The 27,999-nt window shown below is 33.6% G+C and overlaps 4 protein-coding genes across 6 annotated transcripts in view; 2 read left to right on the top strand and 2 right to left on the bottom strand.

Moving 5' to 3' along the window:
* cyst (rho guanine nucleotide exchange factor 18 cysts) overlaps positions 1-7,831 on the bottom strand; it is a 252,082-nt gene extending 244,251 nt beyond the window's left edge. The window contains exon 1 of the mRNA XM_072531560.1: positions 7,403-7,831. Coding sequence (XP_072387661.1) covers positions 7,403-7,448 — 46 coding nt within the window. The 5' untranslated portion in view covers positions 7,449-7,831. The remainder of the gene's footprint in view (positions 1-7,402) is intronic.
* Positions 40-17,575, top strand: LOC140441115 (uncharacterized protein C15orf61 homolog). Of its 2 annotated transcripts, XM_072531568.1 has the most exons (5): positions 40-140; positions 7,285-7,346; positions 13,717-13,859; positions 17,081-17,264; positions 17,317-17,575. In XM_072531568.1, the coding sequence occupies exons 3-5, from the start codon at positions 13,728-13,730 to the stop codon at positions 17,442-17,444; spliced, it is 444 nt and encodes a 147-aa protein (XP_072387669.1). In that variant the 5' UTR covers positions 40-140; positions 7,285-7,346; positions 13,717-13,727; the 3' UTR covers positions 17,445-17,575. The 2 variants fall into 2 exon arrangements, with proteins under 2 accessions (XP_072387669.1, XP_072387670.1); XM_072531569.1 differs by lacking the exon at positions 7,285-7,346 and having other exon boundaries at positions 46-140.
* Positions 67-25,304, top strand: Coq3 (ubiquinone biosynthesis protein COQ3, mitochondrial). 2 transcript variants are annotated; one of them, XM_072531567.1, is made up of 5 exons: positions 67-140; positions 19,128-19,175; positions 19,713-19,924; positions 20,222-20,632; positions 25,137-25,304. In XM_072531567.1, the coding sequence occupies exons 2-5, from the start codon at positions 19,141-19,143 to the stop codon at positions 25,256-25,258; spliced, it is 780 nt and encodes a 259-aa protein (XP_072387668.1). In that variant the 5' UTR covers positions 67-140; positions 19,128-19,140; the 3' UTR covers positions 25,259-25,304. The 2 variants fall into 2 exon arrangements, with proteins under 2 accessions (XP_072387668.1, XP_072387667.1); XM_072531566.1 differs by lacking the exon at positions 67-140 and adding an exon at positions 17,901-18,019.
* Positions 25,305-26,926: 1,622 nt separating this feature from the next.
* The window catches only part of LOC140441111 (lysosomal acid glucosylceramidase-like), a 29,944-nt gene continuing 28,871 nt past the window's right edge, over positions 26,927-27,999 (bottom strand). Inside the window, exon 9 of the mRNA XM_072531555.1 lies at positions 26,927-27,088. Within this exon, the coding sequence (XP_072387656.1) occupies positions 26,989-27,088 (100 nt within the window). The 3' untranslated portion in view covers positions 26,927-26,988. The remainder of the gene's footprint in view (positions 27,089-27,999) is intronic.

Raw genomic sequence — 27,999 nt, 5'->3', positions numbered from 1 at the left:
AAATCGATTGGCGACGCCTGCGCCCCGACAGTGCACCGTTCCAGAGGGACGTCGTTGGTTCCGGGATAGAGGAGACACAGAGACTTCGATGTTATGAGAAATTGAATTTGCCTTTAGTTTGACTTTTTATTAAATACAAGGTAGGACTTTTTATATTGTAGTTTTAATCAATAGGTTAGATAGTTGGTATCGTTTATTTAAACCTCCTGATTTTGGTCAGTGGTAGGTCGGTTGGAGAGGGTAAAGGGGTTTACAAATCTTCTTGTTTTTTACGTGCCATCTGCGCGACGGAGGTTGGCAATCATCATGGCTATTCTGATCTTAGATGCTTGATCTGCTGGTGAGCGCCATGTATATAACCGTCTCATAGAAAATTTAAAGAACGTGTTTGTGATTATTAGACTTTGTTCTAGGCAGAAATGTATTAGACGATCTCCTCTATCGTTACGTTTCCCTAGTCCTTGATCACCCATTATTGTTCCAGCTCTTCCCTTGTCAACTTTTGCATTGAAATCGCCCATAACTACCGTGATTTCCCTGTTCTTTGTCATTTTTAGTTAATCTTCAATTTGTTGGTAGAATGTTTCTACTTCATCTTCTGTTGCATCCGTCGATGGCGCATATACTTGGATCAAATTTAGTTTTGTGTGTAATGTCCTTATTTGTAGTAGCATCACTCTTTCTGAGATTGGGACAAAACCTATTGACTTGTTGACCTCTGTATCGACAATAATTGCGACTCCACGTCTATGCTGGTCGTCAATGTTTCCCGAGTAATATAAGGTAACGGTTTCTGTCGAAAGGTATCCTGAGTTAGGCCACCATGTTTTGCTTATACCTAATATATTTATATTCATTCTTCTCATTTATTGAAGGATGTTATGCATTTTACCAGGCTGATACATGCTTTTGAGGTTTCACGTACCTATTTTTGCTTTTGATAATTTTACTTTGTCTTGTTTCGATGCTTGACAAGGGTTTCGCCGGTTAACGACCTGGGAGTCCTTGTCTGTTCCTCTCCTGCCGGATCTTGGGCTCCGATTCCCATGATCAGTTTCTTTTTTTCTTTTAGTACTCATTGCCACGATGATTGTACTAGAGATATCCACTTTGATCTTTAATGCAGTGGTTTCTCTTTGCCTTCTGAATCCTTATGCCGTTACTTACTTGATTCAGTCGCCTTTGGTGACAATTTCTTAGCGCCAGGACATAAGAGTCCTTCCACTTACCAACTCATCCGCCCGAAACCATTGGTCAGTAAGTGTGGGATTGCTTATACCGGCAATCGCTCGGTGGAATTATCGCCATATCTGGCTACCCTCACTTAGTTTAGCCAGCAGACCAATGCAGTTGCTCGGGGTATGACACGTGGAGCCATAAGTGAGAGTTAGTTGTCTTATGAAGACCAGTTATCAAGAACCATCTCCCGTCTATGACGCTCGATGTGGTTGTTCCAACTCTACACCCCGGTTTACAAATAAGTGAATTCAAATAATCGGTTTGTTTCATCAACATCACCACACGGGCTCTGCGTCCACCGCTGAACATAGACCTTCGCGATATTGTGCTTTGTAAAGCCAGTTTGTTATAACCTTCTTTGTGGATTATCCCTATTTCTAAATGCCTGAAATTTAAGACGCCACACCATTGTGCGTTTAGTACACATAGCGTCATTCATTCCCGCCACGTGTCCGGCCCAGTTCCACTTCATTGGAGTTATTATCTCACATCACCTGTAATCCCGGTCCTGACTCTTATAATGACATTTCGAACTATGTTTGTAGTATTTTTATCGTCTCGTTCTATGTTAAGTTTTAATTCACGTATTTCAAATTCCGTCCAGGATAAGATTTTTTTATATTCGGACGAAAGGTAACATCCCAGAAACTTCGAAAAATAAACACTTGAATTCCGAATGAAAAACCATACCATGAGTATTTGTTTATACAGTCTTAATAGCGAATAACACTTTTACAACTGCGTCTCACAACTAAGTACAATAAGTGTATGTTAAATTTGCCAAGATAAACCAGCGATTGGCAGATTGGACTGCCTGTTATTACGCAACCATACGAGTATCTTTCGGCCTATCCATCTTTTTCCTTCCACTTTCCTTGTATTAATAAGGCGAAGTAGAAGGTATTGGGGTCTTCTAACTACGTGTCTGGAAGTATTCTGTTTTCCTTCTTTTTATAATGAAGAGTATAATTTCCTGCATTAGTAATGATTTGGGGTAGTATATTATCTAAAGGTGTACGAAAATTTCATAGCACAAGATCCCACTGCAGGATCACTACGTTTCATCATTATCATGCAACCTCTTCTGTCTACTGCTGGACATAGGTCTCTCCTATTTGTCGCCACTCTTCACGATTCAGTGCGTCTTGTTGTCATTTCTGCCGAATATTCCATATTCGTTTAATGTCGTCCCTCCAGCGTGTTGGTGGTCGTCCTCTGCTGCGTTTGTCTTCTCTTGGGCGCCAGTCAATAAGTTTTCTGGTCCATCTAGAGTCTTTTAGTCTCGCTTTATAACCTGCCCAATTCCATTTCAGCTTGGCTATACGTTCAACGACATCAGTGATACCTATTTTTTTCCTTCGGTCTTGGTTCCTTTGTGCCACTCGCATTTTTAGTGCTGTTGTTTTTGTGAGAGTGAGAGTTTCTGCTCCGTATGCCATAATAGGAAGAACGCATTCGTCAAATGTCTTCCGTTTGTGTTTCCGAGATATATGTACTTTTCTGTCAATTCTACCACTTGATTTTGGATGGTTAGGTGTTCGCTGGGAATCAAAGTTGTCATAAATTTGGTCTTACTGATGTTCATTGTTAGACCTATTGTTGAAAAAACGTTTTTTAATTCTTGTAGCATTTGCTGTGATTCACGCAGATCTTCGGTAATAAGTACTATATCGTCGGCGAAACGCAGTTGATTGAGCATTTCCGCGTCTATTTTTATTCCTCTATATTCCCACTTTAGCATCTTAAAGGCGTATTCGAGGACCGTTACAAATAATTTAGGTGAGAGAGTGTCGCTCTGTCTCACACCTCGCTTTATATGAATTTCTCTGGTGGTATCATGTAGTTTTACACGCATCGTGGCGTTTTGGTACAATGTTTGTACTAACTTTGTAAGCCGGTAGTCTATTCTACTATTGTTCAGAGCAGCTATAATTCTGTCTTATTCCACGGTATCGAAGGCTTTGTGAAAGTTTACGAAGATAAGTACCAGTGATCTGTTATATTCTATCGATTTTTTTAGGTTTTTACTGTTTGTAGGTGATCGTTTGTTCCGAATTTCGAGCGGAAGCCAGCTTGTTCTCGGGGCTGGTAGAAATCCAACTTTTTTTCTAGTCTTGTCGTAATTATTCGGGTAAACATTTTATAGATATGGTTCAATAAGCTGATTGGTCTATAGTTTTCTGTGCGCCTTGTCTCCTTTCTTGTGTAGTAAAATTGTTACTGCATTGTTCCATGTTTCCGGTATGCAACAATCTGTTAGACAAAGGTTAAACAAAATTTTTACTTGGTTTAGAAGGGTACGTCCGCCCATCTTTATAGCTTCTATTACGACTCCGTCTTTTCCTGGTGCTTTGTTGTTTTTCATCTTTTTCATTGCGTCTTGGATTTCGCTTAGTGTGACCTCTGGCATGAGTTCTGAACTCTGGTTGATGATTTTGCGTAATTCGGCGGCTTTCAAGTTCGTTTCGTCTTCTCTTTGACGTGTGTATAGTTCTTGATAGAAATCTTCAACTATGTGCAGTAGTTGTTCTCTATTTGATATGGGTACTCCTTCTTTGTTCTTTAGTTTGTGTATTTCACATTTTCCATTGTTTTTAATTGACCTTTTTATTGTTAAATTTTCTTAAATCTTTCCTTACAGCTTTTGATACTTCTTTATTTATTTTTCGTAGTTTTTCTTCGTCAATGTTTTCGTTTCCTTTGATTTCTCTTCTAGTTTCCATTAGTTGCTTTGTTTCAATGGTTATGTTTTCGTCTTGGCATCTTTTAGGGCAGCATTTTACTTGAGCCTTTCGAATAGCTTCTACTAAGTTCACTATGTTCATAACGTAGTTAATCAATCTCACATTTTTACATACATTTAAAATTAGGAGAATACATTGGTAATAGGTAGCCAGTCAAAAAGTGGCCACAAATATTTTTAATTCAATTAATAGTAATTAGTTTTTGACAAATATTTTATTTCGTTCATTTATTTTTTATATAAGGAGAAAAAATGGTAGCAAATTAGGGTTGCCAGCTATTAAAAACGCGAGATATCAAAGGTAAAGTAAAATAGAATTAGCGCGCAACGACCATGGTTTGACAAGCGATAATATGTATATTATTATATATCTATCGAGGCATGCTTTAAAAAGTCACACAACTGACACTTCAAACCAGTAGCGTTGTTCGCTAGCTGCCTTTTACTTTATCTTTGATAAATCGCGTTTTTAACAGCCGACAACCCTAATTTGCAACCAGTTTTTCTTATAGCATCATATTAAGAAAAAATTAGCTTTAATTTGACATAAAATACATACATAATTTTAGATACAAGCAAATATTTAAACATTTTAGAAGAATCTCTTTAGAGTTTAGAAATTTGAATGAATTTTTGGCAAAAGGATAAGTTTTGTTTTTATATAGCTATACCCTCATAAAAAAAAGTTATGGGGTAAAAAGAAAAATCGCATGTGTTCATGTTTTTTGCTTCGTTTCTTTTAATATATTGTTTATTTATTTATTTATTTTCAACGGGCTACTGCCCAATAAGATTAATTATGTTTACAATGTATACAATAAAACAAAAAAAAAATATAAGTATAAGGAACATAAAAATATTTGGTTTAATCATGTTCTACGGAGAGGTACATGCAGACCAACCTGCTCAAGCAGCTGAGGACACAAGACTGTAGAATTAATTATTCCATAAAGCAACTTTGCATCTTTAATTAATTGTTGGTCATACAATGAGAGAATACCAAGTTGGGTTTCAATTTGATCATAATTTACTTGATTTAATTCAAAAGGTATACCCTGTTTATATGCTACATATTTCAAGAACTTGTGTTGAACTGTCTGAATTTTTGATATGTAGATATTATAAGATGGAGACCATACACAAGAACAATACTATAGATGGGGTCTCACTAAAGAACAATATAGTAATTTAATCGCTTCAATATTCTGAAAGTCTCTAGTGAATCTCTTTATAGAGTCAAGCATTTGTAAAGACTTTGACATTATTGACATATAATGTGATTCTAATAAAAGTTTAGAGTCTAAATTAATTCCCAGATCACGAATTTCAGTAACCCAGTCAACAAGAATGTTCTGTATATTATAATTATATTCCATTGGGTCTCTCGATCGTTCAAACACACACCACTCACTCAACTGATTGAGATCATTTTAAAGATTAACACAATCTTCTGTATTATTGGCATTGAAAAAAATTATTTTTGGCTTTAAAAGGTGACATTTTGATAGGAAATTTAATTTTGAACAACTTTCCTGTAGATATATATGTACAAAAACTACATAGAATTGACCCAAATGCCCCCTAGTGCATAGGGATAAATTCATCCTTTTCTAAAAATGCACCTCTTTAAATGGTAGCACTCCGCAGTTTTTTTTATATTTGGGCGATTATTGACCATGAAACAATAAAACCCCTTTAATGTTATAGTTTTTGCAGATTGGTCGATTTCATATAATTATATCTATTTTATGATGCGCTTGATAGCCCAATTAATACTAAACTCAATTAACAGCGCAGTAGGGACCTTCTCAATGAGCAGTGAGTAGCAGAAAAATAAACTGGCACTGTTGCAAGATTTGTAGCTATTATTTGCGTATATATTTCCCCCATGCTTATGGTCTATGTTTTGAAGATTGTTCTCCACATATTCTGCACATTTAATAGGGTTTTCTGAGGATGTCCACTTGTTATCTTCTTTTGTATTAACAGTTTTGTGCTTGTGGCATTTGTATGAAACCTTATTTCTTTGTTTATAATTCTCTTCTTAATATGCCACATCCAATTTTGAGCATAGCCCTCCTCTACCTGTATATGTGCTACATGTATCAAAACCTACAGTTTAAAAGGTCAACTCTGAACAACTAAGTAAGTGTACTCAATTTGTACACGACAGATTACGACTTCTTAGTTTGTCAAGGCTGTTAAAGCTTCCATTTTGCATTTCTCTCAATGACATAGTCCAATATTTTAGGCTGTCATTGGTTCTACTATTGTCTTAAATTCCAAGAATGACTACATTGATTTAATATAAACATTTTACCTTGAGGAATAACAAAGTTGTTAGTACAACAAATAAATTAATTGTTTAGAAAGTTAGACATTTTTGTGTATGTCAGAAAATATGTTAGAAAATCATAGCAAAGAACACACTTTTATGAGTAATTTTAGCAATTATAACTTTTTACTACATCTGTAACATAGCTCATTTTATAGATAAGGAAGATTATGGAAATGAAGATTATGCAAACAATGTTAGGATCTGGTAACATTCTAGATTAAAAAAAAATAATGTCATCAAACCAGACATATAAAAAATTAACAAGCAAAGAAAATTTAGCATTACTTACTAAGTTAAATCCCAGATATTAAAATGAAAGGAATGTACATATAATGGCAAAAACACAAACATAAATAATAATAAATAGAAAGCTACATATAGAGACCAATCCAAGGTATAATATAAGAAAACAAATGTAGAATGAAGTGAAAAAGGATCTAAACTAATTGTCAAGTAATGAGTCAAGAAATGCAGCAATAAAGAAGTATCAAAACATAACAAAATCAATGAAAATTTAAGACAAGTTAAAAAAACTGAGAAAACATGCATCTTATATGCATCAAATGGATCTTACACTAAAAGCAGGGAATGTTAAAAGTTAGCTCTAATCATAATTGATTAAAAACATATTAATCATGATTATGAGGAGAATAATGAACCAATGCAGTAATCTTGGAACTAATTATGAATATTATAATCATATATAAACTGCATGATTCCAATTTAAATATAAAAGGCAACATAAAACTTAATTAAAAAGTGTATTACTCCATCCCTGTACTAATGGGTGTTGAAAGAATTTGACATTTATTACAGATTATAGATATGAATATTAGAATATGTTTTTATTTTATTCTATTAGACAATTAATCACAATGAAAACAAAGTAAAAATAAGTTTATTTTTGGTAAACAAATAAAGAAATAGAAGCAGTCCAAAAAATTCTAACCTCATCAATTTCTAGATGACATGTTGTGGTACCATCCTAGTATTCCTAGTTGATTATTGGATAACTTGGTAAATAAGGTAAGAAAATCCCAATTTTATCTTTTAATGCTATGTAAAAGTTGTATGGTACTCACCTGAAGAAACAGGAATTAAAAGATCTTGCTCTAAATGTTTATCCATGTTCTATATACAATGTCCCATTTTATCAGACTCACTTGTTTTCTTAAAAATATCAATTGAAAACCAAGTTTTTAATGAAATGCATATTAACACAAAATTATTGGTACAAATATTGTCAGCGTTAACATCAATACAAACACTTTCAAAAACTTAATTTCACATTGTTCACCTTCACTTTGTTAATATTGTCTTTAGCGAATCATTCTTCACGTTAATATATATTTTAAAATCTATAACAGATTTCTGGTTCTTTCGTCACTAATTCTATTTTAATTTTTTTAATAAAGGAAAGTTTCAGTACTCCTAGGAGCGCCCGTGTTTTGACACTTATTCCTTTTATTTATAAAATAAATGCCATTTCTTGAGCAGTTCATTCCAATTCTTGTAAAAGGCACTGTTGCCAATCCATTCAACATTCTTTTCCAACGTCAGTACTATGACGTCATGGTTGGGTACGACCTTGAAATTTAAAAAGATTGTACCTTTTTTTGTAAATTTTAAATCGTGTAAATGGGTGCATATTTAATTATGATCAAAACAATACCCATTACATATGAAACAGTAGAACAATTATTTAGTGTAGTATTGTCAAAAATGTACAGTTTTAGGTCATTTCCCATTTTTAATTTTAATTCTTACCACAATATATGATGGAGATTGAGTACCTATTATTTGTATATACCTATACCTATATATCTAATTCCATGATTGGATGGAACTAGAGGAGCAAGCAAAACTACAGCAGATCGTTTAATGAAAAGAACAAAATAAGCCACTAAACAAGGAAATAGGAATTAGGGAAGCCCTAAAATCTGGGATAATATAAAGTTGTATCTAAATATAGAGTTCTTTTGGAAATGGAGTACAGCTGCTAGGAACATACTAAATACACTAATAACAGCAACAAAACGGAATACAATAAAATAAGTACGCGCCATTTCATAATCAGAAACAGAAAAAATATTGTCGAAGATATTACAGTAATTAATAAAATCACTATTGGGAGTGACCATCGGTGGTTAGAGCAAAAATATTAATCAACATTAGAAGAGAGAGGAAAGCAATGATAACAGAAAAGCATTCGAATAAATGGAATTTGGGTTTTCATGGGTTTATGATATTCTGAAGAACTTCCAGATCCTAATGAAAGTCAAATACCAAAAGTCCAAAATGTACGCTCAGAAAACATTCCAGATATCACAATAGAGGAAATAAAAAGAGCTCACTCGGAGATAAAAACAATAAATCACCTGGAGAAGATGGGATATTCATAGAACATATCAAAGAAGGAGAAGAAACGTAATAAATGCGTTGAAAAAGATGTTTAATGTTAGTTTGACAAGAGGTGTAACTCCCTTCCAATGGCATAGTGCAATAATAACCATAATGCATAAAAAAGGTGACATTTCAGACCTAAAGAACTACGGACCTATTAGTTTGCTCTCTCATACATACAAAATATTCATGCAGATAATAACAAAACGTTTGATACTATATATCATCATAATATGCTTCGAGCATTGGCTGACTGCCGCATCGACTTCCGATATGGTGCCTTGATTAAAAGTATCTACGAAACTGGTACAGCCTATGTCCGACTTCATGAAGATACCAAAAAGTTCCGAATAGAACGTGGAATTAGACAGGGTAATACTATCTCACCGAAATTGTTTACAGCTGTACTCGAATATATGTTCAAGCGAATTGACAAGAGGATACCTAATATGGGAATTTATATAAATGAAGAGGATCTTACGCACCTAAGATTTGACAATGACATCGTTATAGTATCTGATAGAGTTGATAAAGCTACAAAAAATGCTGGAAACGCTCTATGGAGCTTTAAAAACAACTGGTCTTAAAATTAATACCATGAAAGCCAAAATTTATGACCAACCTTGTAGTCAGCGATAAAATTCAGATTGAAAGCCATCGACCGACTAATAGGCCGAGATAATCAGACAATTGAAATACAAAGAAAGATAGGTCTCACATGGACTGCCTTTGGTAGATTGAACAGCATTTTCAAGTCAAATATTCCAGTTTGTTTAAAAAGAAAGGTTTTTAACCAATGTATTTTACCGATCCTTATATTATATGGTGCAAAAACACTGACTCAATAGGACAAAAGGAACAGTAAATAAAATAAGAGTTACACAACACGCTATGGAAAGATCAATGTTAGGTATCACCATTAGAGATAAAGTACCACACCTAAAAATAAAAAGAAAAACAAGACTCACGTATGCAGCTGAAAGAATTACCATGGCTGAGTGGGCTTGGCCGGATACGTTGCCAGGTTCACGGATGATGGATGGACCAGAAAGATTGTGGAATCGCGACCAAGACAAGAGGCTTATCGAAGCAGAGGACGACCACCGACTAGATGGATGGATGATATAAAGCGCATCACCACAAATTTGAAGCAAGAAACTCAAGATAGAAATAAGAGGAAAATTTTACGGGAGACCTACGTTCAGCAGTGGACAAATATATACTAATTGATGATATGGTTAAACATATGAGCGCTCTGTAGGGCTCATATGGTACATGCTACATCCTGATGGATGTAAAATGATTTTATAAGCTGAGCACAAGAAGATTATACCGTGGTAATTTTCGCATCTAAGTTTGTCCCCTTTTTTGTAGATTGAGCAAATTCTCCATTTTCCAATCGCTAGAAATTTTCTCTACATTCTACATCTTGGTTATGAGTACATGCATCTTTATTGTTAGGTGTTCGCCATGTAATTTATATGTATCGTAAGGAAGATCGTCGTATCCTGGCGCCTTCTTGTTTCTTTTCGCATATATTGCTTGTTTGACCTCTTCAAGAGTAGAATTTCTTCTTTCTTCATCACCTTTCTCATTCTCTCGCAAATCCAAAGAATGGTGATGTTCTTGTGTTCCTAGCAGAGTTTGGAAATGGATTTTTCAAATAGGTTTTAGCTCTATTGGTTCGCTAATTATTTTTTCTTCTTGGTTTCTACACAATCCTTTTCGAGATTTTTATCCCTCTCTTAGCTTTCGAAACTATTTACATGTATCGCTTAGATAATCACTTTGAAGGTTCTGGTCAGAACCTCAAACCTTGCACAAGAATCTGTTACTATTTATTGTTACTAAATATTCTGCTGTTTAACATGTTAATTTCCCCAAAAAAGACCAAATGCATGGTTACAACAGCAAATTTACTAAAATATAAATTGGAGCTGCAAGGTCAGATAATAGAACAAGTGATGGAGTTTAAATATCTACATACTACTACATACTACCTGGAAACAATATGGAGAAATAAAAATATCGGGAAAGAAACGAAAGGCAGACTTTACAAAACAGTCATCAGACCAATAATGTCATACGCGGATCAGACACTACGGGACAGAGCTAGAAGTACAGATATACGACGTAGATGCAAGGTGGGGAACATCAAGAACTGGGTAAGAAATAGAAGTAATGGAACGATCATATAAGCCGAATGACAACAAATAGAGTAGTAAAGACGGCAAAAGACGGTTCCCCAATAGGAAGACGATTAGTGGGAAGACCACGAAAACGATGGAACGACAAATTACTGGAGGCACATTGAAAAACAGACAGAGTCATGTCTATATAAAAAGAAGAAATATTCTGCTTTATACGAGCTTAATTCTATATCCTATTTGCTATATGCTATATTATATTTTATATTTGCCCATGGTACAAAGAATTTGTACCATGATATTTGCCGGTCTTCTCAGCATACTTAATGTGTGTATCAAATGCTTCCTGGCCCCTGGACGACAACTGTTTAGCGTCGGCAACACTCAATGCAAACTGATTTGTATTTATGATCTTCTTCTTCAAGTGCCATCTCCGCGGCGGAGGTTGGCAATCATCATAGCTATTCGAACTTTTGAGACGGCTGCTCTGAAAAGTTCATTTGATGTACATCCGTACCACTCACTCAGGTTGCGCAGCCATGACATTCTACGCCTCCCTATGCTTCTTTTTCCTTGGATCTTTCCCTGCATGATCAGTTGGAGCAAGGTGTATTTCTCTCCACGTGTAATATGTCCGAGATATTCCAATTTTTTTGTTTTTATTGAATTTAAAATTTCCATTTCTTTGTTCATCCTTCTCAGAACCTCTTTGTTTGTGACGTGTTCTGTCCATGATATTTTCAGAATTCTTCTGTACACCCACAGCTCAAATGATTCCAGTTTTTTCATTGATGTAGCATTCAAGGTCCAAGATTCCATTCCATAAAATAAGGTCGAAAAAACATAGCACCTCGCCAACCTAACTCTTACTTCCAGTTTTAAATCCCTAGTACATAGAACTCTTCTCATTTTGTTGAAATTTGCTCTAGCCTTTTCTATTCTTATTTTTATCTCCTGATTGTAATCATTTGTGGAGTTAATCATTGTTCCCAGGTATGCATATTTGTCCACTTGTTCGACGTTGGTTTCGTTTATTAGAAGATTCTCGTTATTTCTTTGAGTTTTCGATATTCTCATAAATTTCGTCTTCTTGACATTCATTGTTAGACCATACTCTTTTCCATACTCTGCTATTCTGGTCACCAGTCTCTGAAGATCTTCAATGTTTTCGGCTAAAATCACAGTGTCGTCCTCATATCTAATGTTGTTAATGGGAACTCCATTTTCCTTTATTCCAGCTGTTTCACCCTCAAGAGCTTTTTTCAGGACCTCTTCGGAGTAGGCGTTGAAAAGAATTGGCGACAATACGCATCCCTGTCTTACTCCACATCTAATTTCAATTTCTTCTGACAGCTGTTCGTTAACACGTACTTTTGCTCGCTGTTTATAGTATAAATTTGATATGATCCTGAGGTCGTTGTAGTCAATCTTCTTTGATTTCAGGACATTCATTAAATGTTTATGTCGTACTTTATCGAATGCTTTATTATAGTCAATAAAACATGCGTATATATCTTGATTGACGTCCAGGCATCTTTGTATTAGTATATTAAGTGAAAAAAGAGCTTCACGTGTTCCTAGGCCTTTGCGGAAACCAAATTGTATATTATTAACGTCTATGTTCAGTTTGTGATATTATATTCGGTTATGGATGACTTTAAGTAGTAACTTTAGCGTATGAGACATTAAGCTAATGGTGCGGTAATCGCTGGATTCTCTTGCGTTTTTCTTTTTAGGGAGACAAATAAAAATAGATGTTAACCACTCTTTGGGTAATACGCCTGAACTATAAATTTGGTTCAAAAGTGTCACTAAAACATCAATGTGCTTCTCATCTAGAATTTTTAGGATTTCTATAGGAAGCATATCAGGTCCAGGGCTTTTCCCGCTCTTCATTGTTTTTAGTGCGTGCAATATTTCTTCTTTTGTAATATATGGACCTATTTCTTCTGACGTAAGTTCTATGTGCTCCAGATCTCCTCTTTCATCATCGAACAATTCATCGATATATTCTGCCCATCTTTGTATTTATGATGGGTAGGCTCATTACTTGACAAAACTGTTTCAACTTTTTCAGGGCTATTTCTGTGGTAGCTCCGACCAAATTTTTCTAGCTTAGATTAATTGTCAAGGTTGCTCTGAAACTCATTTTCAGGGTTGATGTGAAAGTATTCACAGTTCTATATTAGGACCGTAGCGATTTATGTTTATTATTGTTTTATCAGTAATTAACTATCGCAATAAAAAGACAACCACTGCATTTGTATAGCTCTACTCTATCTGGAGGAACAGATACATCTCCTGAAATACCAAGCCTCACATTGTCAACACCAACGTTGTCTGTTCTGTTGTAAGCTTGTGAAACTTGGAAAGTAAATAGAAAAATAACATCACAGATGATTATCAATCATAATCATAATATTTGGTGGCCTGAGACTATTACAAACAAAGACTTGTGAGGGAAGCTAGGACAAACAAGTGTTGAATTGCAAAGTCGGGGAAGAAGATTGAGATTTATAATATAATTTATTGTCTTATTATTCTAAAACATCGTAACACCTCAATATATCCTTCAATTATTAGTTTTTATTAAGGTTTAATAATTATTATTCTCTAATTATATGATTCCCCTATTAATGGACTGGATGTTTTAAGAAAGTCAACCAATCTGTAAATCTTAAGAGCACATAATATAATTTATGAAAAAGCAGTCCGCAGTTCTTTATCTCTTTTTATTTTTATTTCACATGCCATAGGTAGGTATATAAAGATTTGTCGCTTGAATTAGATAGCTAATACTTTTTTCCATGCCATAACACGTGCTATAATTATAACTTTATTTTTAGATAATCGTAATATGGTCGTAAAAATTCAAACAAGAAATATATTTTATAATTTTCGTAATAAACATAAACCTACATCCTCGGAAGTGCTTACAAATTATATCAAGCAATGCGAAGAACCACCCTGGACTTCGTATTTCGTTAAAGTAAGTAATAAAAAAATTTTGACAGTTATTCAAATAATACAAAGATCAAAATAAACTCACGATTAGTTTTAAACTTAGAATAAGTTTGTCTTTAAACATAAAACATCTGAATATAATACTATATCCTATAATGGCATAAAGATACGTGGAGAACCAGTGAAGACTTGTCCAGAAAAAAATAATAACTCTATTAAAAAATGGATGTAATTCCGGTCCAGAGTTCTGCAGAGTTAATTAAAAACGGAACATACAAACTAACTTCGATCCTAACAGATATATTCAATAGGTACCTTAACACCTTGACTGCGTAACGAAAAATCTGTACTTTGTCCTTCTCTGCGTTACATATCGCCGGCTATATGTAAGCACACTGAAGTTTTGTGCGTTACAAGTCCCCGGGGATATGTAAGTCAAGTGACAAATTTTGACATCTCTGAGCAAAAGTATCTCATTTTATCAAACGAAAATAATAAATTATGGAACCAAAATAAATTAACTTTATTCTGCTTGCTTCGTAGCTCAATACATATCAAAATAAACGTGTACTACAAGAAAATAATAACAAACTCTCAAAATACTCATGGTGTTTATTAAAACAAGATAAGCAAAATCCAGGCATATTTGGACAATTATTACAAAAATTTGTTACACAGCGAACTTTTTTGTCAGCTTCTTTGCTAAGTTGTTCGTAGTGTTTGGTAACATGCTTTACATGGTTTCCTCTTTTTTCGGCCTGGACCATCAGGTTTTACAAACGTATGAACCCTTTTTCTCATGCCGTCTACAGGGCGTTGTACTATTTCATCAGATACTGCAAGATTTTCAGCTAACTGTTTCCTGAATTCCAAAATTCCAATCTTAGTTTGGGCAACCATATTTTAGACCACCCATGCATTAACTAATGATGTACCCAAAATTAATTCAAACATGACTTTTCTACAATAAATTAGCAATGTAAAATGCTGAACAATTTGACAAACTATGTAATTCACCTATACCACTTCACAGATTTTCTAAGTGATGTATGATAAGAAGACATTTGATCACTAAAATCTACTCCTTCTTTAGCTTTGTTATAGTCGATGACGCACTGTGGTTTCGAAATTTTATCACCTTGTCCATTACGTTTTCCTAAAATAGTAAAAATTGTAAGGTACTTATTGTCAATAAAATATGCTGCATTACCAGTAGCAGTTAATGTCGCATCATGACTAGGATTACTGGATATCATTAAGACTGGTCGTTTATTAAACCATTTTATTATTTTTACACCATTACATTCTTGTCCAATAACCTGTCCCTTTTTTAGCTTTTGACATATTTCTTTTGGTATTCCTCTTCTATTGCTCCTCCACTTTCCACAATAAATCATTTTTTCCTTATACAAATCTTCGACTAGCGGTATGCTTGAAATGGTCCTCCCCTCTTTTGGCTCAACTATTTTCAAAAGTTCTTTTACTATTGCATTCGAATGACCTTGTGGTGCAGTTGTATCTACCTTTCCAGCATACACATTTATATTAAAAGTATATCCATTTGGAGAACATAGTTTGTATAGTTTGACTCCATATTTATGACATTTGTTAGGGATGTGTTGCCTAAAATGTAGTCTACCCCTGAAAGGCACCATTGTCTCATCAATAGTTAGTATCCTTCCAGCGTTTAGAATATTAATATATTCTTTTACTAAAATGCTTAATATGTTTCGAATTTTGCTTCGTCTATCACCAGATTTTGCATCCTCATTATTGGCAAAATGTATGAATTTTAAAAGTAGCAAGAATCTGTCAAGACTCATCGTTTATAGCCTCAGCATTGTTGAGGCTATAAACTCGTTATGGAATATTTTATCTTTTGACCAATAAGAGTTTATGAATGGCACGTTTGTAATCCCCATAACAATGAGAATAGCGAAAAACTTAAGAATTTCATTTATATCTGTATCAGGGGTAATTGTTGTATTTTTCCAAACACTAGAAATATTCTCCGAAACATGTGTAATTTCATCCTCATTATCAGACTCCTAGCTCTCATCAGTTTCTGATCGTATACCAGTAGTTTGTTCTTGTTCGTCAGTAAACGCATTGTGGTAAAGCGATGCGATGGATCAAAAGTACGATCTAATACAGAATCGTCACTATCAGAAGGATCAAAATCTGATGAATATACTTCTCGTTCTAAATTAACCGGTTCGGCTTCATTTGTTCGCGATAATGTTAACAATTTGTCCACTCTGGGTTGAAAATCTGATGCAGATCCTTGGCCTTCCAAATCATCTTGATCGTCATTAACTACACTTCTCCGCGATAGTTCTAAAATTTTTCGCGCTCTATAACCTTCCATGGAAAGAGTAAATCACAACTAAACGTACGAGTCTAAGAACAACAATACTGTAATCCCCTCCAAACATGCCTATAGACACGCTTGTACATATCTCCCGAGATATGTAACGCACCATATGTACTTTAATATCTGTATAGTTGGTTGCAGAATTTAAAATTATATAGCTGGCTACTGAAAACAAAACTCTATTACGAAAAATAACGAAGATACGTATTTCGCACAAATATGTCGGTCACCGAATTTGAGCTTAGCACAGAAGTAATACAAGATACATACCGCCGGGGATATGTAACGCAGTCAAGGTGTTAAGGGAGAACCAGTACCACAAACTTGGAAAGAAAGGTTAAATATGCTCGATACACAAAAAGGCAATAAGGAAGAATGCAAGAATTACAGAAGCATTAACAATTAGCAGATTATTTTCTTTTATGTTTTTCCCATCTAAAGTTTAATTTCTATAGAATTTTCCAAGCCTATCTCTTCTTGTTTCGCTAATATCTTTTTTCACAGTACCTACAATTTTATTTTAAGTTGGAAAAGTCGTTTAATATTTACTGTGTCATGAATTAGCATTCCAACGAGAAGACAAATTAAACTGCTTTAGAAAATGTTTTTATGTGAGCTACTTGACACATTGATTTAATAAACACACACAACTAAGGAATTGCTACTTGACAGTAATTAAAACAAAACTAAACTAAATCCTCGATACTCCACGCTGGTGGAGAATGACCCGATCACATTTCGACGCGCCAACCGTGTTAGGGCGTAGACTGGAACTCCAAGGGCCGGTGGATCCTGGCTTAACTGTAATAACAGCATACATGTAAATTAGGTTATTCTCTTTTTAAAAATATACTTTTGTTTTTGGATTTTAGTATTCTAGCATAACTGACGACCAATGGGGTAAATCTCATTTTAACTGGAAAGTAGGAAAATCAAATTATCACATACTCAGGACTGGCTGTTTCCCGTATATTAAGTATCACTGTACGAAGAGAGATCCTCAGGACCTTAAATTTGATGATATATTCTTCAAGGCAATAAAGGTTTTAAATTTAGGTAAGTCGTCAAGAAAATTTTGTTTAAACATGTTTGAAAACAATCTTTTTAGGTATCCCCTGCCTCGCGTATGGTGTTTCAGCAATATTTTTAATTCGTCATACGGAAACGGTCAGAATGGAAAAGGGAAATGTGGACATTTACTTTTTGTATCCCGAAGATAAAGGATCGCTTCACTAGAAGCGACTAATAGAATAAATAAAGAATAAGATTATAATAAATGCATTGTATAAACTTTTTAAAAATAAAATTTAGCCTGTTACTTTTTGTGTCGTCTTTTGTACTGTGTAATACATCATATTAACAAACTATATTGCTATCTTTTTATTTAAAAATCGTTGAAATACATGTGTTAAAAATTAAAATATTGCTTTATCAATTCGTATTTAAACTATATGTCCAGTACCGGATGCTTAGTTTTATTTCTACACAGTGTTCGTATTAACATTTTGTTTTGTTTATGGCTATAATGCTTTTATTCCAATATTGAATGGCACTGTCTTATTTTTAAATCATTCCCTGTTTGCTTTTAGTTATCAGAGTAACAATCTGCTTTATTTTTTTTACAAAACATTCCACAATTCCGCACTTTATTGCCTAATCAAAACACAAACTACAAATTTTTGTAGGTGGCTGTATTATCATGCAAAGGGTTTATAAAATATTTCTATTCCAATGACATTGATAGTTGTAGGTTATGTTGATGTTGATATTTTGTTTTCAAAAATTTTCAGAAAAAACAAATACATATAAAGGTATTTTTTATTCAAAGTATTGCAATATTTATATTTAGAAACGGCGAAATCATTTTAGATTTTTTGAGTCTATAATTGTGACAGGCTTGTTTAAATATCAGGGAGACTTTTTAATATAATATATAGGATATAGGGTATATTTAGTTTTGCTTCAGTAGTTTGTGTACACATTGTAAAAATGTTTTTACGGGCTTATGGGGACGAAATCTGTTGTGAACCCTGTTTCAAGTAACTCAGTTTCAATCTAGTTTAGTTTTAAGAAGCTTAGGATATCTTGGATTATTTAGAGAATCAAGAGGAATTGTTGCTTCCTGCCAGGTTCAAGATTTCTGAGACCTGAGATTATGGAGAATAACACTGCTGTTTTTGGGTAGTTTCATAATAGAAGTATACTGTGAATTCATTCTTATTATAAGTATACAAGGACATATCTTTTACTCCACCAATTATTTTTCTATGAATTTATTGTTTCTGATTATGCAAAGTGGCCAGTGCAGCTTTTTTGTGTCCCTTTTGCCAGTTTACCATTGAATTTCTTACCTATAATACATAACCATAATCCAAAGCAGACAATTAAGTTATTTTGGTTAGCATATGTTTTTAAGAAGTTATGATTTTTTGCTGTATATCTTTTAAGTATAGTTGGTTCACTCAGCTTTAGCTTGGGAAAATTTTAACATTGTCAAAAAGATACAACAAAAAATGTACTACCTAAGAATATAGATGCATATGTGTTTATATTCTTTGGTACTACCTTGCCCTGTTAACTGCTGAAATAAACTTACTGTTGGAAACTATTTAAATTGCAAAAACAAGAATAATGGAAGTATATGTTTATTAATTTGTATTAAAAACTTTCCATTTTTAAATATTAATCTATAAAACATTATAAAATTTGAAAAATAATTATTTAAACCTTTATTTTAATTGGGGCAGTTTTATTTTATGAATAAATTGCATGTGAATAATTGTTTATGTTTCCAGTTAAAGTCAAAATGTGACCAATGTTAAATTTATTAGACAGTTGGGACTAATTTGAGGACAGAGTTTATTTGATTTATTAATTTGTACAATTATTGTTTTGCTTGCAATTATTTATATTTTTTAGATTAGAATACATAATGCAGAAAATATTAAGAGGTGGGAACCAAATAAGGTAAGCAGACAGATTTCTAGTTCATTGATTACTCTTATGATATAAATGCAATACAAGTACATGCCTTTAGTGAATAAGTATAAGCAACTACATAAGTATAATGACTGTATTACAGGAAGAAATAATATATTAGGGCAAGTTTATGTGTGATTAGAGCATGGAAGGCAACTTGTAGGACAAACTCAATTTTATTTTATATTTTTGATTTGATTTTTTTAATATATATTTTAAATACACTGGGAGAAATACTAGTAACTAGTACTTATTCAAATATTTGATTCCATACATTATTATGTTTCCCAAACATCATTTCCTGTAAACCACACAGTAAAACCTCTTATTTAGTCTAATTCTTCTGGATTTCTTCTAAATACTTGATTACTCTTAGATAATTTTACTGTGCTGTTTTGTTGGTTTTGTATGTTTCCATTTCTTTCTTAATTTTGGTGATTATTATTTTGAAGAGCTGAAAAGAACAAATTAAACCATGTGCATGGTTTTATTTTTGATGATAATAGCATGTCTGGTTATTTTTAGGCTCCTTTCAACAACAGTTGATACTCAAGAAATGGCACATTTTAAAAAATATGTTAACTATTGGTGGGATGAATTTGGAGAAGTAAAACCACTACATGCTATGAATAAAATTCGAATACCTTGGATTAGAGATTCCCTTATTAATGAAAAAAGAGTTGCTGATCCTACTTTGCCATTAAAGGGCTATTCAGTTTTAGATGTAGGTTGTGGAGGTAACATTTTTTAGTATATTATTCCATAAAGTTAAGAATGAATGCTATTAGTTCTATAAATACTCCATGTAACAGGCTTATATGGGTTTAAACGTATTCCAAATTTATAGTGTCTGTATTGCAAACAATGCTTTAGGTGCAGGAACTCTGAGTGGTCTTCAAAATATAGCTATATATATTTATGAAAATTTTGAAGATACAACACCTTTTATAAGTTCAAAAATGTACAAAGTTTTTATATCAAATATTACCGGTATATCTACAGGGTATTACTCTAGTATTATCTTATTGTTGTAGGTGGTATTTTAACTGAACCCTTAGCAAAAATAGGAGCTGATGTGACAGGCCTAGATGCCAACGAAGACTTAATAAAATTAGCCCAATCGCATGCTCGTCTCAACAACCTAAACATCAACTATATCACATCATCAATAGAAAACCATGCTGGAGAGGCTTGTGGAAAGTATGATGCACTCGTGGCATCGGAGGTCGTAGAGCATGTCACACAAAAAAGCGAATTCATTGAAGCATGTGTAAAGTGTCTGAAGCCGAAAGGTAAAATCTTTATAACTACTCTGAATAAAACGTGGCAAGCTAATCTATTTGGAATTTTTATTGCTGAGAATATTGTAAGAGAGATACCACAAGGAACCCACCAGTATGAAAAATTTGTATCGCCACATGAATTACAAAGGTTACTAGAGGATTGTAAGTATACCAAAACAAATATGTGTAAGCTTTGTATTTAGCTCATCAGATACAGTTAGTTTTTGTGACTATTTTTCTTCTTAGCCTATTTTATTTTATGAAACGTTGATGATCATCAGCTCTCTTTGGACTTTATCTAGTCTTTCTGAAAAGTATTTGTTGTGCTGGTTGCATATCATTGAAGTAAGTTCTTCAGCAATCCAGTATATCCTTTAATTACATCATCACACCAACCCCATAACAACCCTTCATGTAACTTAATTTTACATTATTTTCCTACCATTCTCCAATATTTCCTATTGACACCAACATACTTCCACACCATGATATTTTCCTCACCAGATTTAGCAAGGAAGATACCATTGTTAATACATCAAGAATTCTCTTTCTAGAATGTATAAACAAAAATAAGTTTAACATAGTTCTTTACACTGACATGTCAAAGACTGGAAGTGGTGTTTGATATTCTGTAACCACTGTACAACAGTCTATCGAACTCTATAAAATGTCTCCTAGGTGTAGTATCCACACTGGTGAACTACTAGCTATCTCACATGCTTTCAAATATGGCCAACAGTATCCAAATACATGCATAGCCATATGCACTGATTCACTTTTCTTTATACACTCCATTAATGCTATATCCACCATCCATCCTCTCATCCAAGATATTTGTGACACATATCAGCATCTTATAAACCAAAATGTAACAGCTACTCTCATATGGGTACCATCCCATGTCGGGATTAGTGGTATTGAAATAGCCGATTGGTTTACCAAAAAAGCCGCATCATCCATGGACACCATTATCAATATACAAATCTGCAATGATATAAAAGCTAGACTGAAGAAACTTAATTAAACTGACAGATTCACTGGAATAAAGTTACTTCAGCGCTTCATGAAATTAAACCTTCAGTGAACCTACTTACCTAAATAGCATGTGTAATCCAAAGTTTTGTTTGTAGCTATTATTTTGTATTAATTTTAACATACTCATTTGATCAGTAGTTGTTCTTCCTGATCTAAAACCTCCCTAGTATTCTCCAATCACTTTGATATCATATTTTATTTGACTATTTCTAATAGTGCTAAGAGCGCTATTCCATTGTTTCGACATTTCTTCCTTTTGCCAAATTATTAGTGTCAAGTGAAATATCCTTTCCTTCAATCTTTCGCCATCTTCCTTCAAAATCTCAGCTGGAATACCACTTTCTCCTGCACTTTTGTTATTTTTTAGGTCTCTTATTATCTCTTATTTCTTTGACTTCATTCAAAGTTGGTTCCTCGCATGTCCCTTCTTCATCTTCTTGCCAAATGTCATTTCCCTCAACTTCCTCTTGTAGGTCTGTATTTAATAGATCTTCGAAATATTCCGCCCATCTGTTTAATTTTTCTGTTGTTTCTCCTAGAAGTAATCCTTCTTTGTTTCTGCACTACTGTGGCTTATTCTTTGTAGTCTCTCAGGATTTTTTAACCTCTTGGTAGAAATTGCTTACCTATTTGTTTATGTAGGTTTCTTCTATGTTTTCAATTGCTTTTCTAGCTGTTCTCTTTTCTTTTTTCTGCAAATTCTTTTCACTTCATATATCGTATATGTAAATCGTAAATTGTAACTAGTAATGAACATCATCATCCAGCCTCAAGAGTCCACTGCTGAACATAGGCCTCTTCCTCATGTTTCAAACCCCGTCTATTTTGCGCCGCTCTCATCCAGTTTTTATTGAGTCTTCTTAAATCGTCAGTCCATCTTGTAGGTGGTCGACCGACGCTTCTCTTGTCTTCCCTTGGCCTCCATTCCAATAACCTCTTTGTCCATCGCCCATCTGTCATTCTGGCTATGTGTCCTGCCCATCTCCATTTTAGTCTGGCTATCTTCTCGATGATGTCAGTCACTCCGGTTCTTCTCCTGATGTCTTCGTTGGTTATTCTGTCTCGCAGAGTTATTCGTAACATGGACCGCTCCATTCTTCTCTGCGCGATTCTCAGTTTGGTAGCTGCTGCTTTTGTTAAGGTAAGTGTTTCTGCTCCGTACGTCAAGACTGGGAGGACGCACTGATCAAATACCTTTCTCTTTAGGCACGTGGGCAGCTCACTTTTAAAAGTTTCTCTCAGCTTTCCAAATGCTGCCCACCCAAGGCCGATTCTTCTCTTCAGTTCATGAGTCTGGTTATCCCTGCTAATCATAATTTCATGTCCCAGGTATTTATATTTATCTACGAGTTCTATTTCTTTTCCACCAATACTGATGTTCTGGTTGGGTACCAAATTGGTCATGATTTTTGTTTTCGAGATATTTATATTTAAACCTACACTTTCTGTAGCCACAACGAGTTCCTGTACCAACTCTCTTGCCATACCTAGATCTTCAGCTATTATAAGTATATCATCGGCGAAACGTAAGTTGTTTAGATATTCTCCATCTATTTTTATTCCCTTTGTCATCCAATCCAAATTCTTAAAAGCATGTTCTAGCACCGTATTAAAAAGTTTAGGTGACATTGGGTCTCCTTGTCTAACCCCCGTTCTATTTTTATGCGATTACTGTTAGTATGTAATCTGACAGTGGTTGTTGCCTGCAGGTATATTTTGTATAATAATTTAGTATATCTATAATCTAGCCTGCATTCTTTAAGCGCCTGTAATATTTTGCTTAGATCAACTGTGTCAAAGGCTTTGTGAAAATCGATAAATATTAGAACTAGAGGTTTATTGTATTCCACTGCTTTCTCTATTAAGGTTTTTATACTTTGTAGATGGTCATTTGTTCCGTAACTTTTTCGGAATCCTGCCTGTTCCCTTGGTTGATAAGTCTCTAATTTTCTTTTCATTCTCTTAACTAGTATTCGCGTAAACAACTTATATATATGGCTGAGGAGGCTAATCGGTCTGTAATTCTCTAAATTTGCTTTGTCTCCTGCTTTGTGTAATAGAATCATAGTAGCGTTGTTCCAGTCTGTTGGAATATTGGCGCTGTGAAGGCAGATATTGAAAAGTTGTTTAATTTTTTCAAGTAATACATCCCCTCTAATTTTTAGTGCTTCTGATACTATTCCATCTTCACCCGGGGTTCGATTATTTTTCATTTTCTTCAGGGCTTCTTTGATTTCTGATTTTGGTATATCGGGCATTAAATCTGATCCTTGGTTTAATACCCCAGTTTTTAGTGTAATTGGAGGTTCCGTATTGTTATCTTTTTTTCTTGATCTATATAACTCTGTGTAGAACTCTTCGACTATTCTTAATATTTCATCTCTGTTCGTTGTTTCTTCTCCAGTGCTGTTTCTCAGTTTGTTAATTTCTATTTTCCCCTTTTGTGCGCTCCTCTTCAAAACTTTCATGTTCTTATTTTGCTCTATTGCCTGTTTTGTTTTTTCTACATTGTAGTTTCTTATGTCTTTTCTTATTGCCTTTGTGATCGTCTTATTTATTTGATTTATCTCTTCTTTGCTTGTAGTGTTATCTCCTTTCATTTGTCGCCTTAGTTCTATAAGGGTTTTCGTGGGTTGACTCAGTTTTTCATCTTTTTTGCTTGTCGGACAATATTTAGTTTGAGCCTGTTGCATTGTGTTGACTATTTGTTTGTTCAATATATTGATGTCTGCTGTTGTTGTATCTTTCAACAAATTACCAATATATTTGTCGAACTCCTGAATGTTAGTTGGTTTTGTCCATTTCTTTGGTTGTTTCTTATTTATCATTTTGAGTCTTTCTTTTTCGATTGATATCGTTATTTTAGCTCTTACTAACCTATGATCACTGCTTGTACTGAACTGGTTTAGCACATTTCCGTCTTTAAATAATTCTTTTTTGTTTGTTACGAAATAGTCGATTTCGTTCCTTGTTTTTCCATCAGGACTTTCCCATGTCCATCTTCTGTGTTTTTTCTTTTTAAAGAAGCTGTTCATTTGATAGAAATTGTTTTCCAAAAGGAAAGTCAGTAGTTGTTTGCCTCTATCATTTCTGCCTTCGCTTCCAAAATTTCCCAATATTATTTCAGAGGGGTCTTCCTTAGTGCCTATTTTGGCGTTGAAATCACCACCTATTATTAAGAAGTGGCCAGGATTTTCCTTGATTGCACAGGATATTTGGTCGTAGAATATTTGGACTTCTTCGTCTGGATGTCCTGTAGTAGGGGCGTACACTTGAATGAACTTTAGGATATATCTGGCGTTTATTTTGATGTTTAAGTAGACCACTCTTGTTGAGATTTGGTTTTTTGACATAATTCTGTTAGCAATTCTTTTGTCGTAATGAACATAGATCACGTTAATTTAAATAAATATTTCAAGCTGTACTAATCATTAGACAATATGTCGTAGCCTTCTTGTGACCAATACATAGGGAAAATGATACACATATTTTCTATCTATATAATGCTTCATATATCTAGCTGATTTCCTTGTATGAACTTTAGTAAAAGTTGTATTGTGATGACTTAATATTTTATTTTCTATTTTTTGTTAATTTTTATGTCAGTTGGACAGTATTTTAATTTTTTTAGGTAATTGTCGAACAGAACTAGTCCATGGGATTTTTTACAATATTATCACCAATAAATGGCACGTGTGCTCTGATGACTCAATTAACTATGCCCTTATAGCGACGAAATTGCCCCAGAGTTGATTTGTTAAATTGTTTTATTGAAATAAAGGTTAATAGTTTTGTTTTATCAGTTGGGTTAGTTTATTGAAAAACCTTTAAAATGACCTATGGTAAAAGTTTTTTGGTGCACTTACTTATTAATAATCATTAAATTAATCGTTTTTAAAACGATTCCTTGAATTATTTTAATTCAACAAGGGTTCAGATCCGGAAAATCCTTTGTAGACGCCGTATTTGTACTAAGACAAATCACAGAAAAGGCCATCGAGTACAGTAAACCAGCATATCTATGTTTTATAGACTTGACAAAGGCTTTCGATCACATCCAAGTCGAAGACGTCTTATACCTCTTGTATAAAAGAAACATACCAATCAATATTGTACAAACCATCGACACCATCTACTTCCATAATCGAATACAGGCAAAGATAAATGGAAAAGTAACACAGTGTATACCAGTACAAAGCGGAGTCAGACAGGGTGACTCGTTAAGCCCACTTCTCTTTAATGTAATAATGGACGAAATAATACAAGCAGTAGGTAAAGGTCATGGCTACAGAATGGGAAACAAGGAAATCCAAATATTATGTTATGCAGACGACGTCGCATTAATCGCACATCTTCAATACAACAGCCAAGAAATACAATATGATAATATCAGCAGAAAAAACCAAATGTATGACAACATCTAAATACCTACTACGACGTAAAATCAAAATTGATGGGAAAATAATAAAGCAGGAAGCAAGGTTTAGATATCTGGGAATAGATATAACTAGTTACGGAGATGTTGAAGAAGAAGTACGACAACAAAGCTTAAAAGCAAGTAAAGTGGCGGGATCCCTTAATGACACAATCTGGAAGAACAAACACCTAAAGCAAGACACAAAAACAAGAATCTATAAAGCAGCAATTAGAGCTATATTAACATACACGGCGGAGTGAGAACGAGACGACTACTAGAAACAACAGAGATGAAAATACTTCGACGAATATCAGGGGAAAGTCTGTTTGATAGGGAGAGAAGCGAAAACATACGAAGAGCATGCAATATAGAAGACAAATGGATAGGTGAAAAAACGGAAACAGGAGTAAAACGAACATATTAATAGAATGGCAGAGGATAGGATAGTACGAATAGCACGAGATAAGTCACCAAATGGACGAAGAAGTATTGGCAGACCAAGAAAAAGATGGTGCGATAATTTAAACGATTTAGGAGGCTAATATTGAAAAAGAAACAGGCTTTAAAGTTTACATACAAGAACGAAGAAGAAGAATAATTAATAATTATTGAATTAAACAATTCAATTTGATTTTCCCAAATATGCGAAAATTAACAATTTTTCTTAACGCTTTAAGACAAATTAATAAAATTAAGGATTCTGCGGCGCTTAAATAAAAGAAGAAGAGTTGTTCTATCATATAGAATCGTGAAAATAACGTAACTATAATTTTGAACAATGTTTAAACAAAGTTATTTATGCTGCTTTGGTGCAAAAATTCAACGTTATTATTTAGCTAATAAATAAATTGAAAACTTTTTTGTATTGTATTTTTTGTATTGCTTTTTATGCAAATTTAAAAAAAGTTGCTCTACGACCGTTTAGAACAAGGTTAGCCTTTTTTTTTCAAAAATTTGTACACTGCTTTATTTATAAACATTAAGGTATAAAAAAAATTCATAGAATAATTTAACATTTTCTTTTACATAAGTAAAATACATCTCAGCTGTTTGATATATTTATATATTAATAATACACAACTGTAGTCAGTGAGTGGGGACCCAAAGACAAACTAATTTTTCCTCTTTCGCTATCTACTAATTCGATGTTGTGGCCAAAATTACCCCTGTAACAAAAAAAGTAATGTATAAAAATGCGTTTGAAAGTACCTATTTATTTATACTCGGTTTAGGAACTTAACGAATAATAAAGACATGTTACAATTGTTATAGGTTATAAATTATGGGAACAGGTTATATTGAGTATATTTGAATGTAGTGTAAGTATACTCATATACCGATAGAAAGAAAGTGGTTCGAAGTTAAGTATATTATCAGCTTGATTATTCCAGGACAGTGTTGGTAGGGAAAATACCCTTGTGCTCATCGATCTAGGGGAAATTTCTTGAAGAGAAGATATTCAGAATGACGAATGAAAAATTTTATTTTGTGTTTTTGTAAAAAAATGTATTATTATTTTGATAACTCAAAGTTGCTTTTTATAAAAGGTAAAAGAAATAATAAATTAGGCTTACTCACAATCAATTTAATTTAACTAATCAGACGACCGGTTTCGCTTTCTACAATATGCAAAGCATCTTCAGGTCACGATACAAAGTTAAATAAATGCTGAAAATAATAAACCCATATTAGGGTGTTGTCTAATAAAGATAAAACAAAGATAGGTGATATAAATTACAGTAATTATGCCAATATTACATGTCTGTGGTTTTTCAAAATGAATAAAATGTTTAAGCAGACAAGGTAAGACCCACAAATTGGTAAAATAGTCTATTAAACTGTAATGAATTAATAAATAAACAAATAAATAAAACATTACTTACATGCCGGTACTCTATTAATTGATGGTTGAAAGAACATGGTTCAAACTATCTTGTATTGTTGATTGGAGAACTCAAGTCAACTATTGTAATTGTTTAACAGTAAACGGGGAAGTTCTTGAGGAGACAGATTTTATCCAATGAAGTAGAGATAGGTAAATGTAATTATTTGTTTGATGAAAGTAATGTTCTATACT

The sequence above is a fragment of the Diabrotica undecimpunctata genome, chromosome 5, assembly GCF_040954645.1.
Source record: "Diabrotica undecimpunctata isolate CICGRU chromosome 5, icDiaUnde3, whole genome shotgun sequence".
Classification (NCBI taxonomy): domain Eukaryota; kingdom Metazoa; phylum Arthropoda; class Insecta; order Coleoptera; family Chrysomelidae; genus Diabrotica; species Diabrotica undecimpunctata.
The sequence above is the reverse complement of the archived record's forward strand: the minus strand, read 5'-3'. Positions and strand labels throughout refer to the sequence as shown.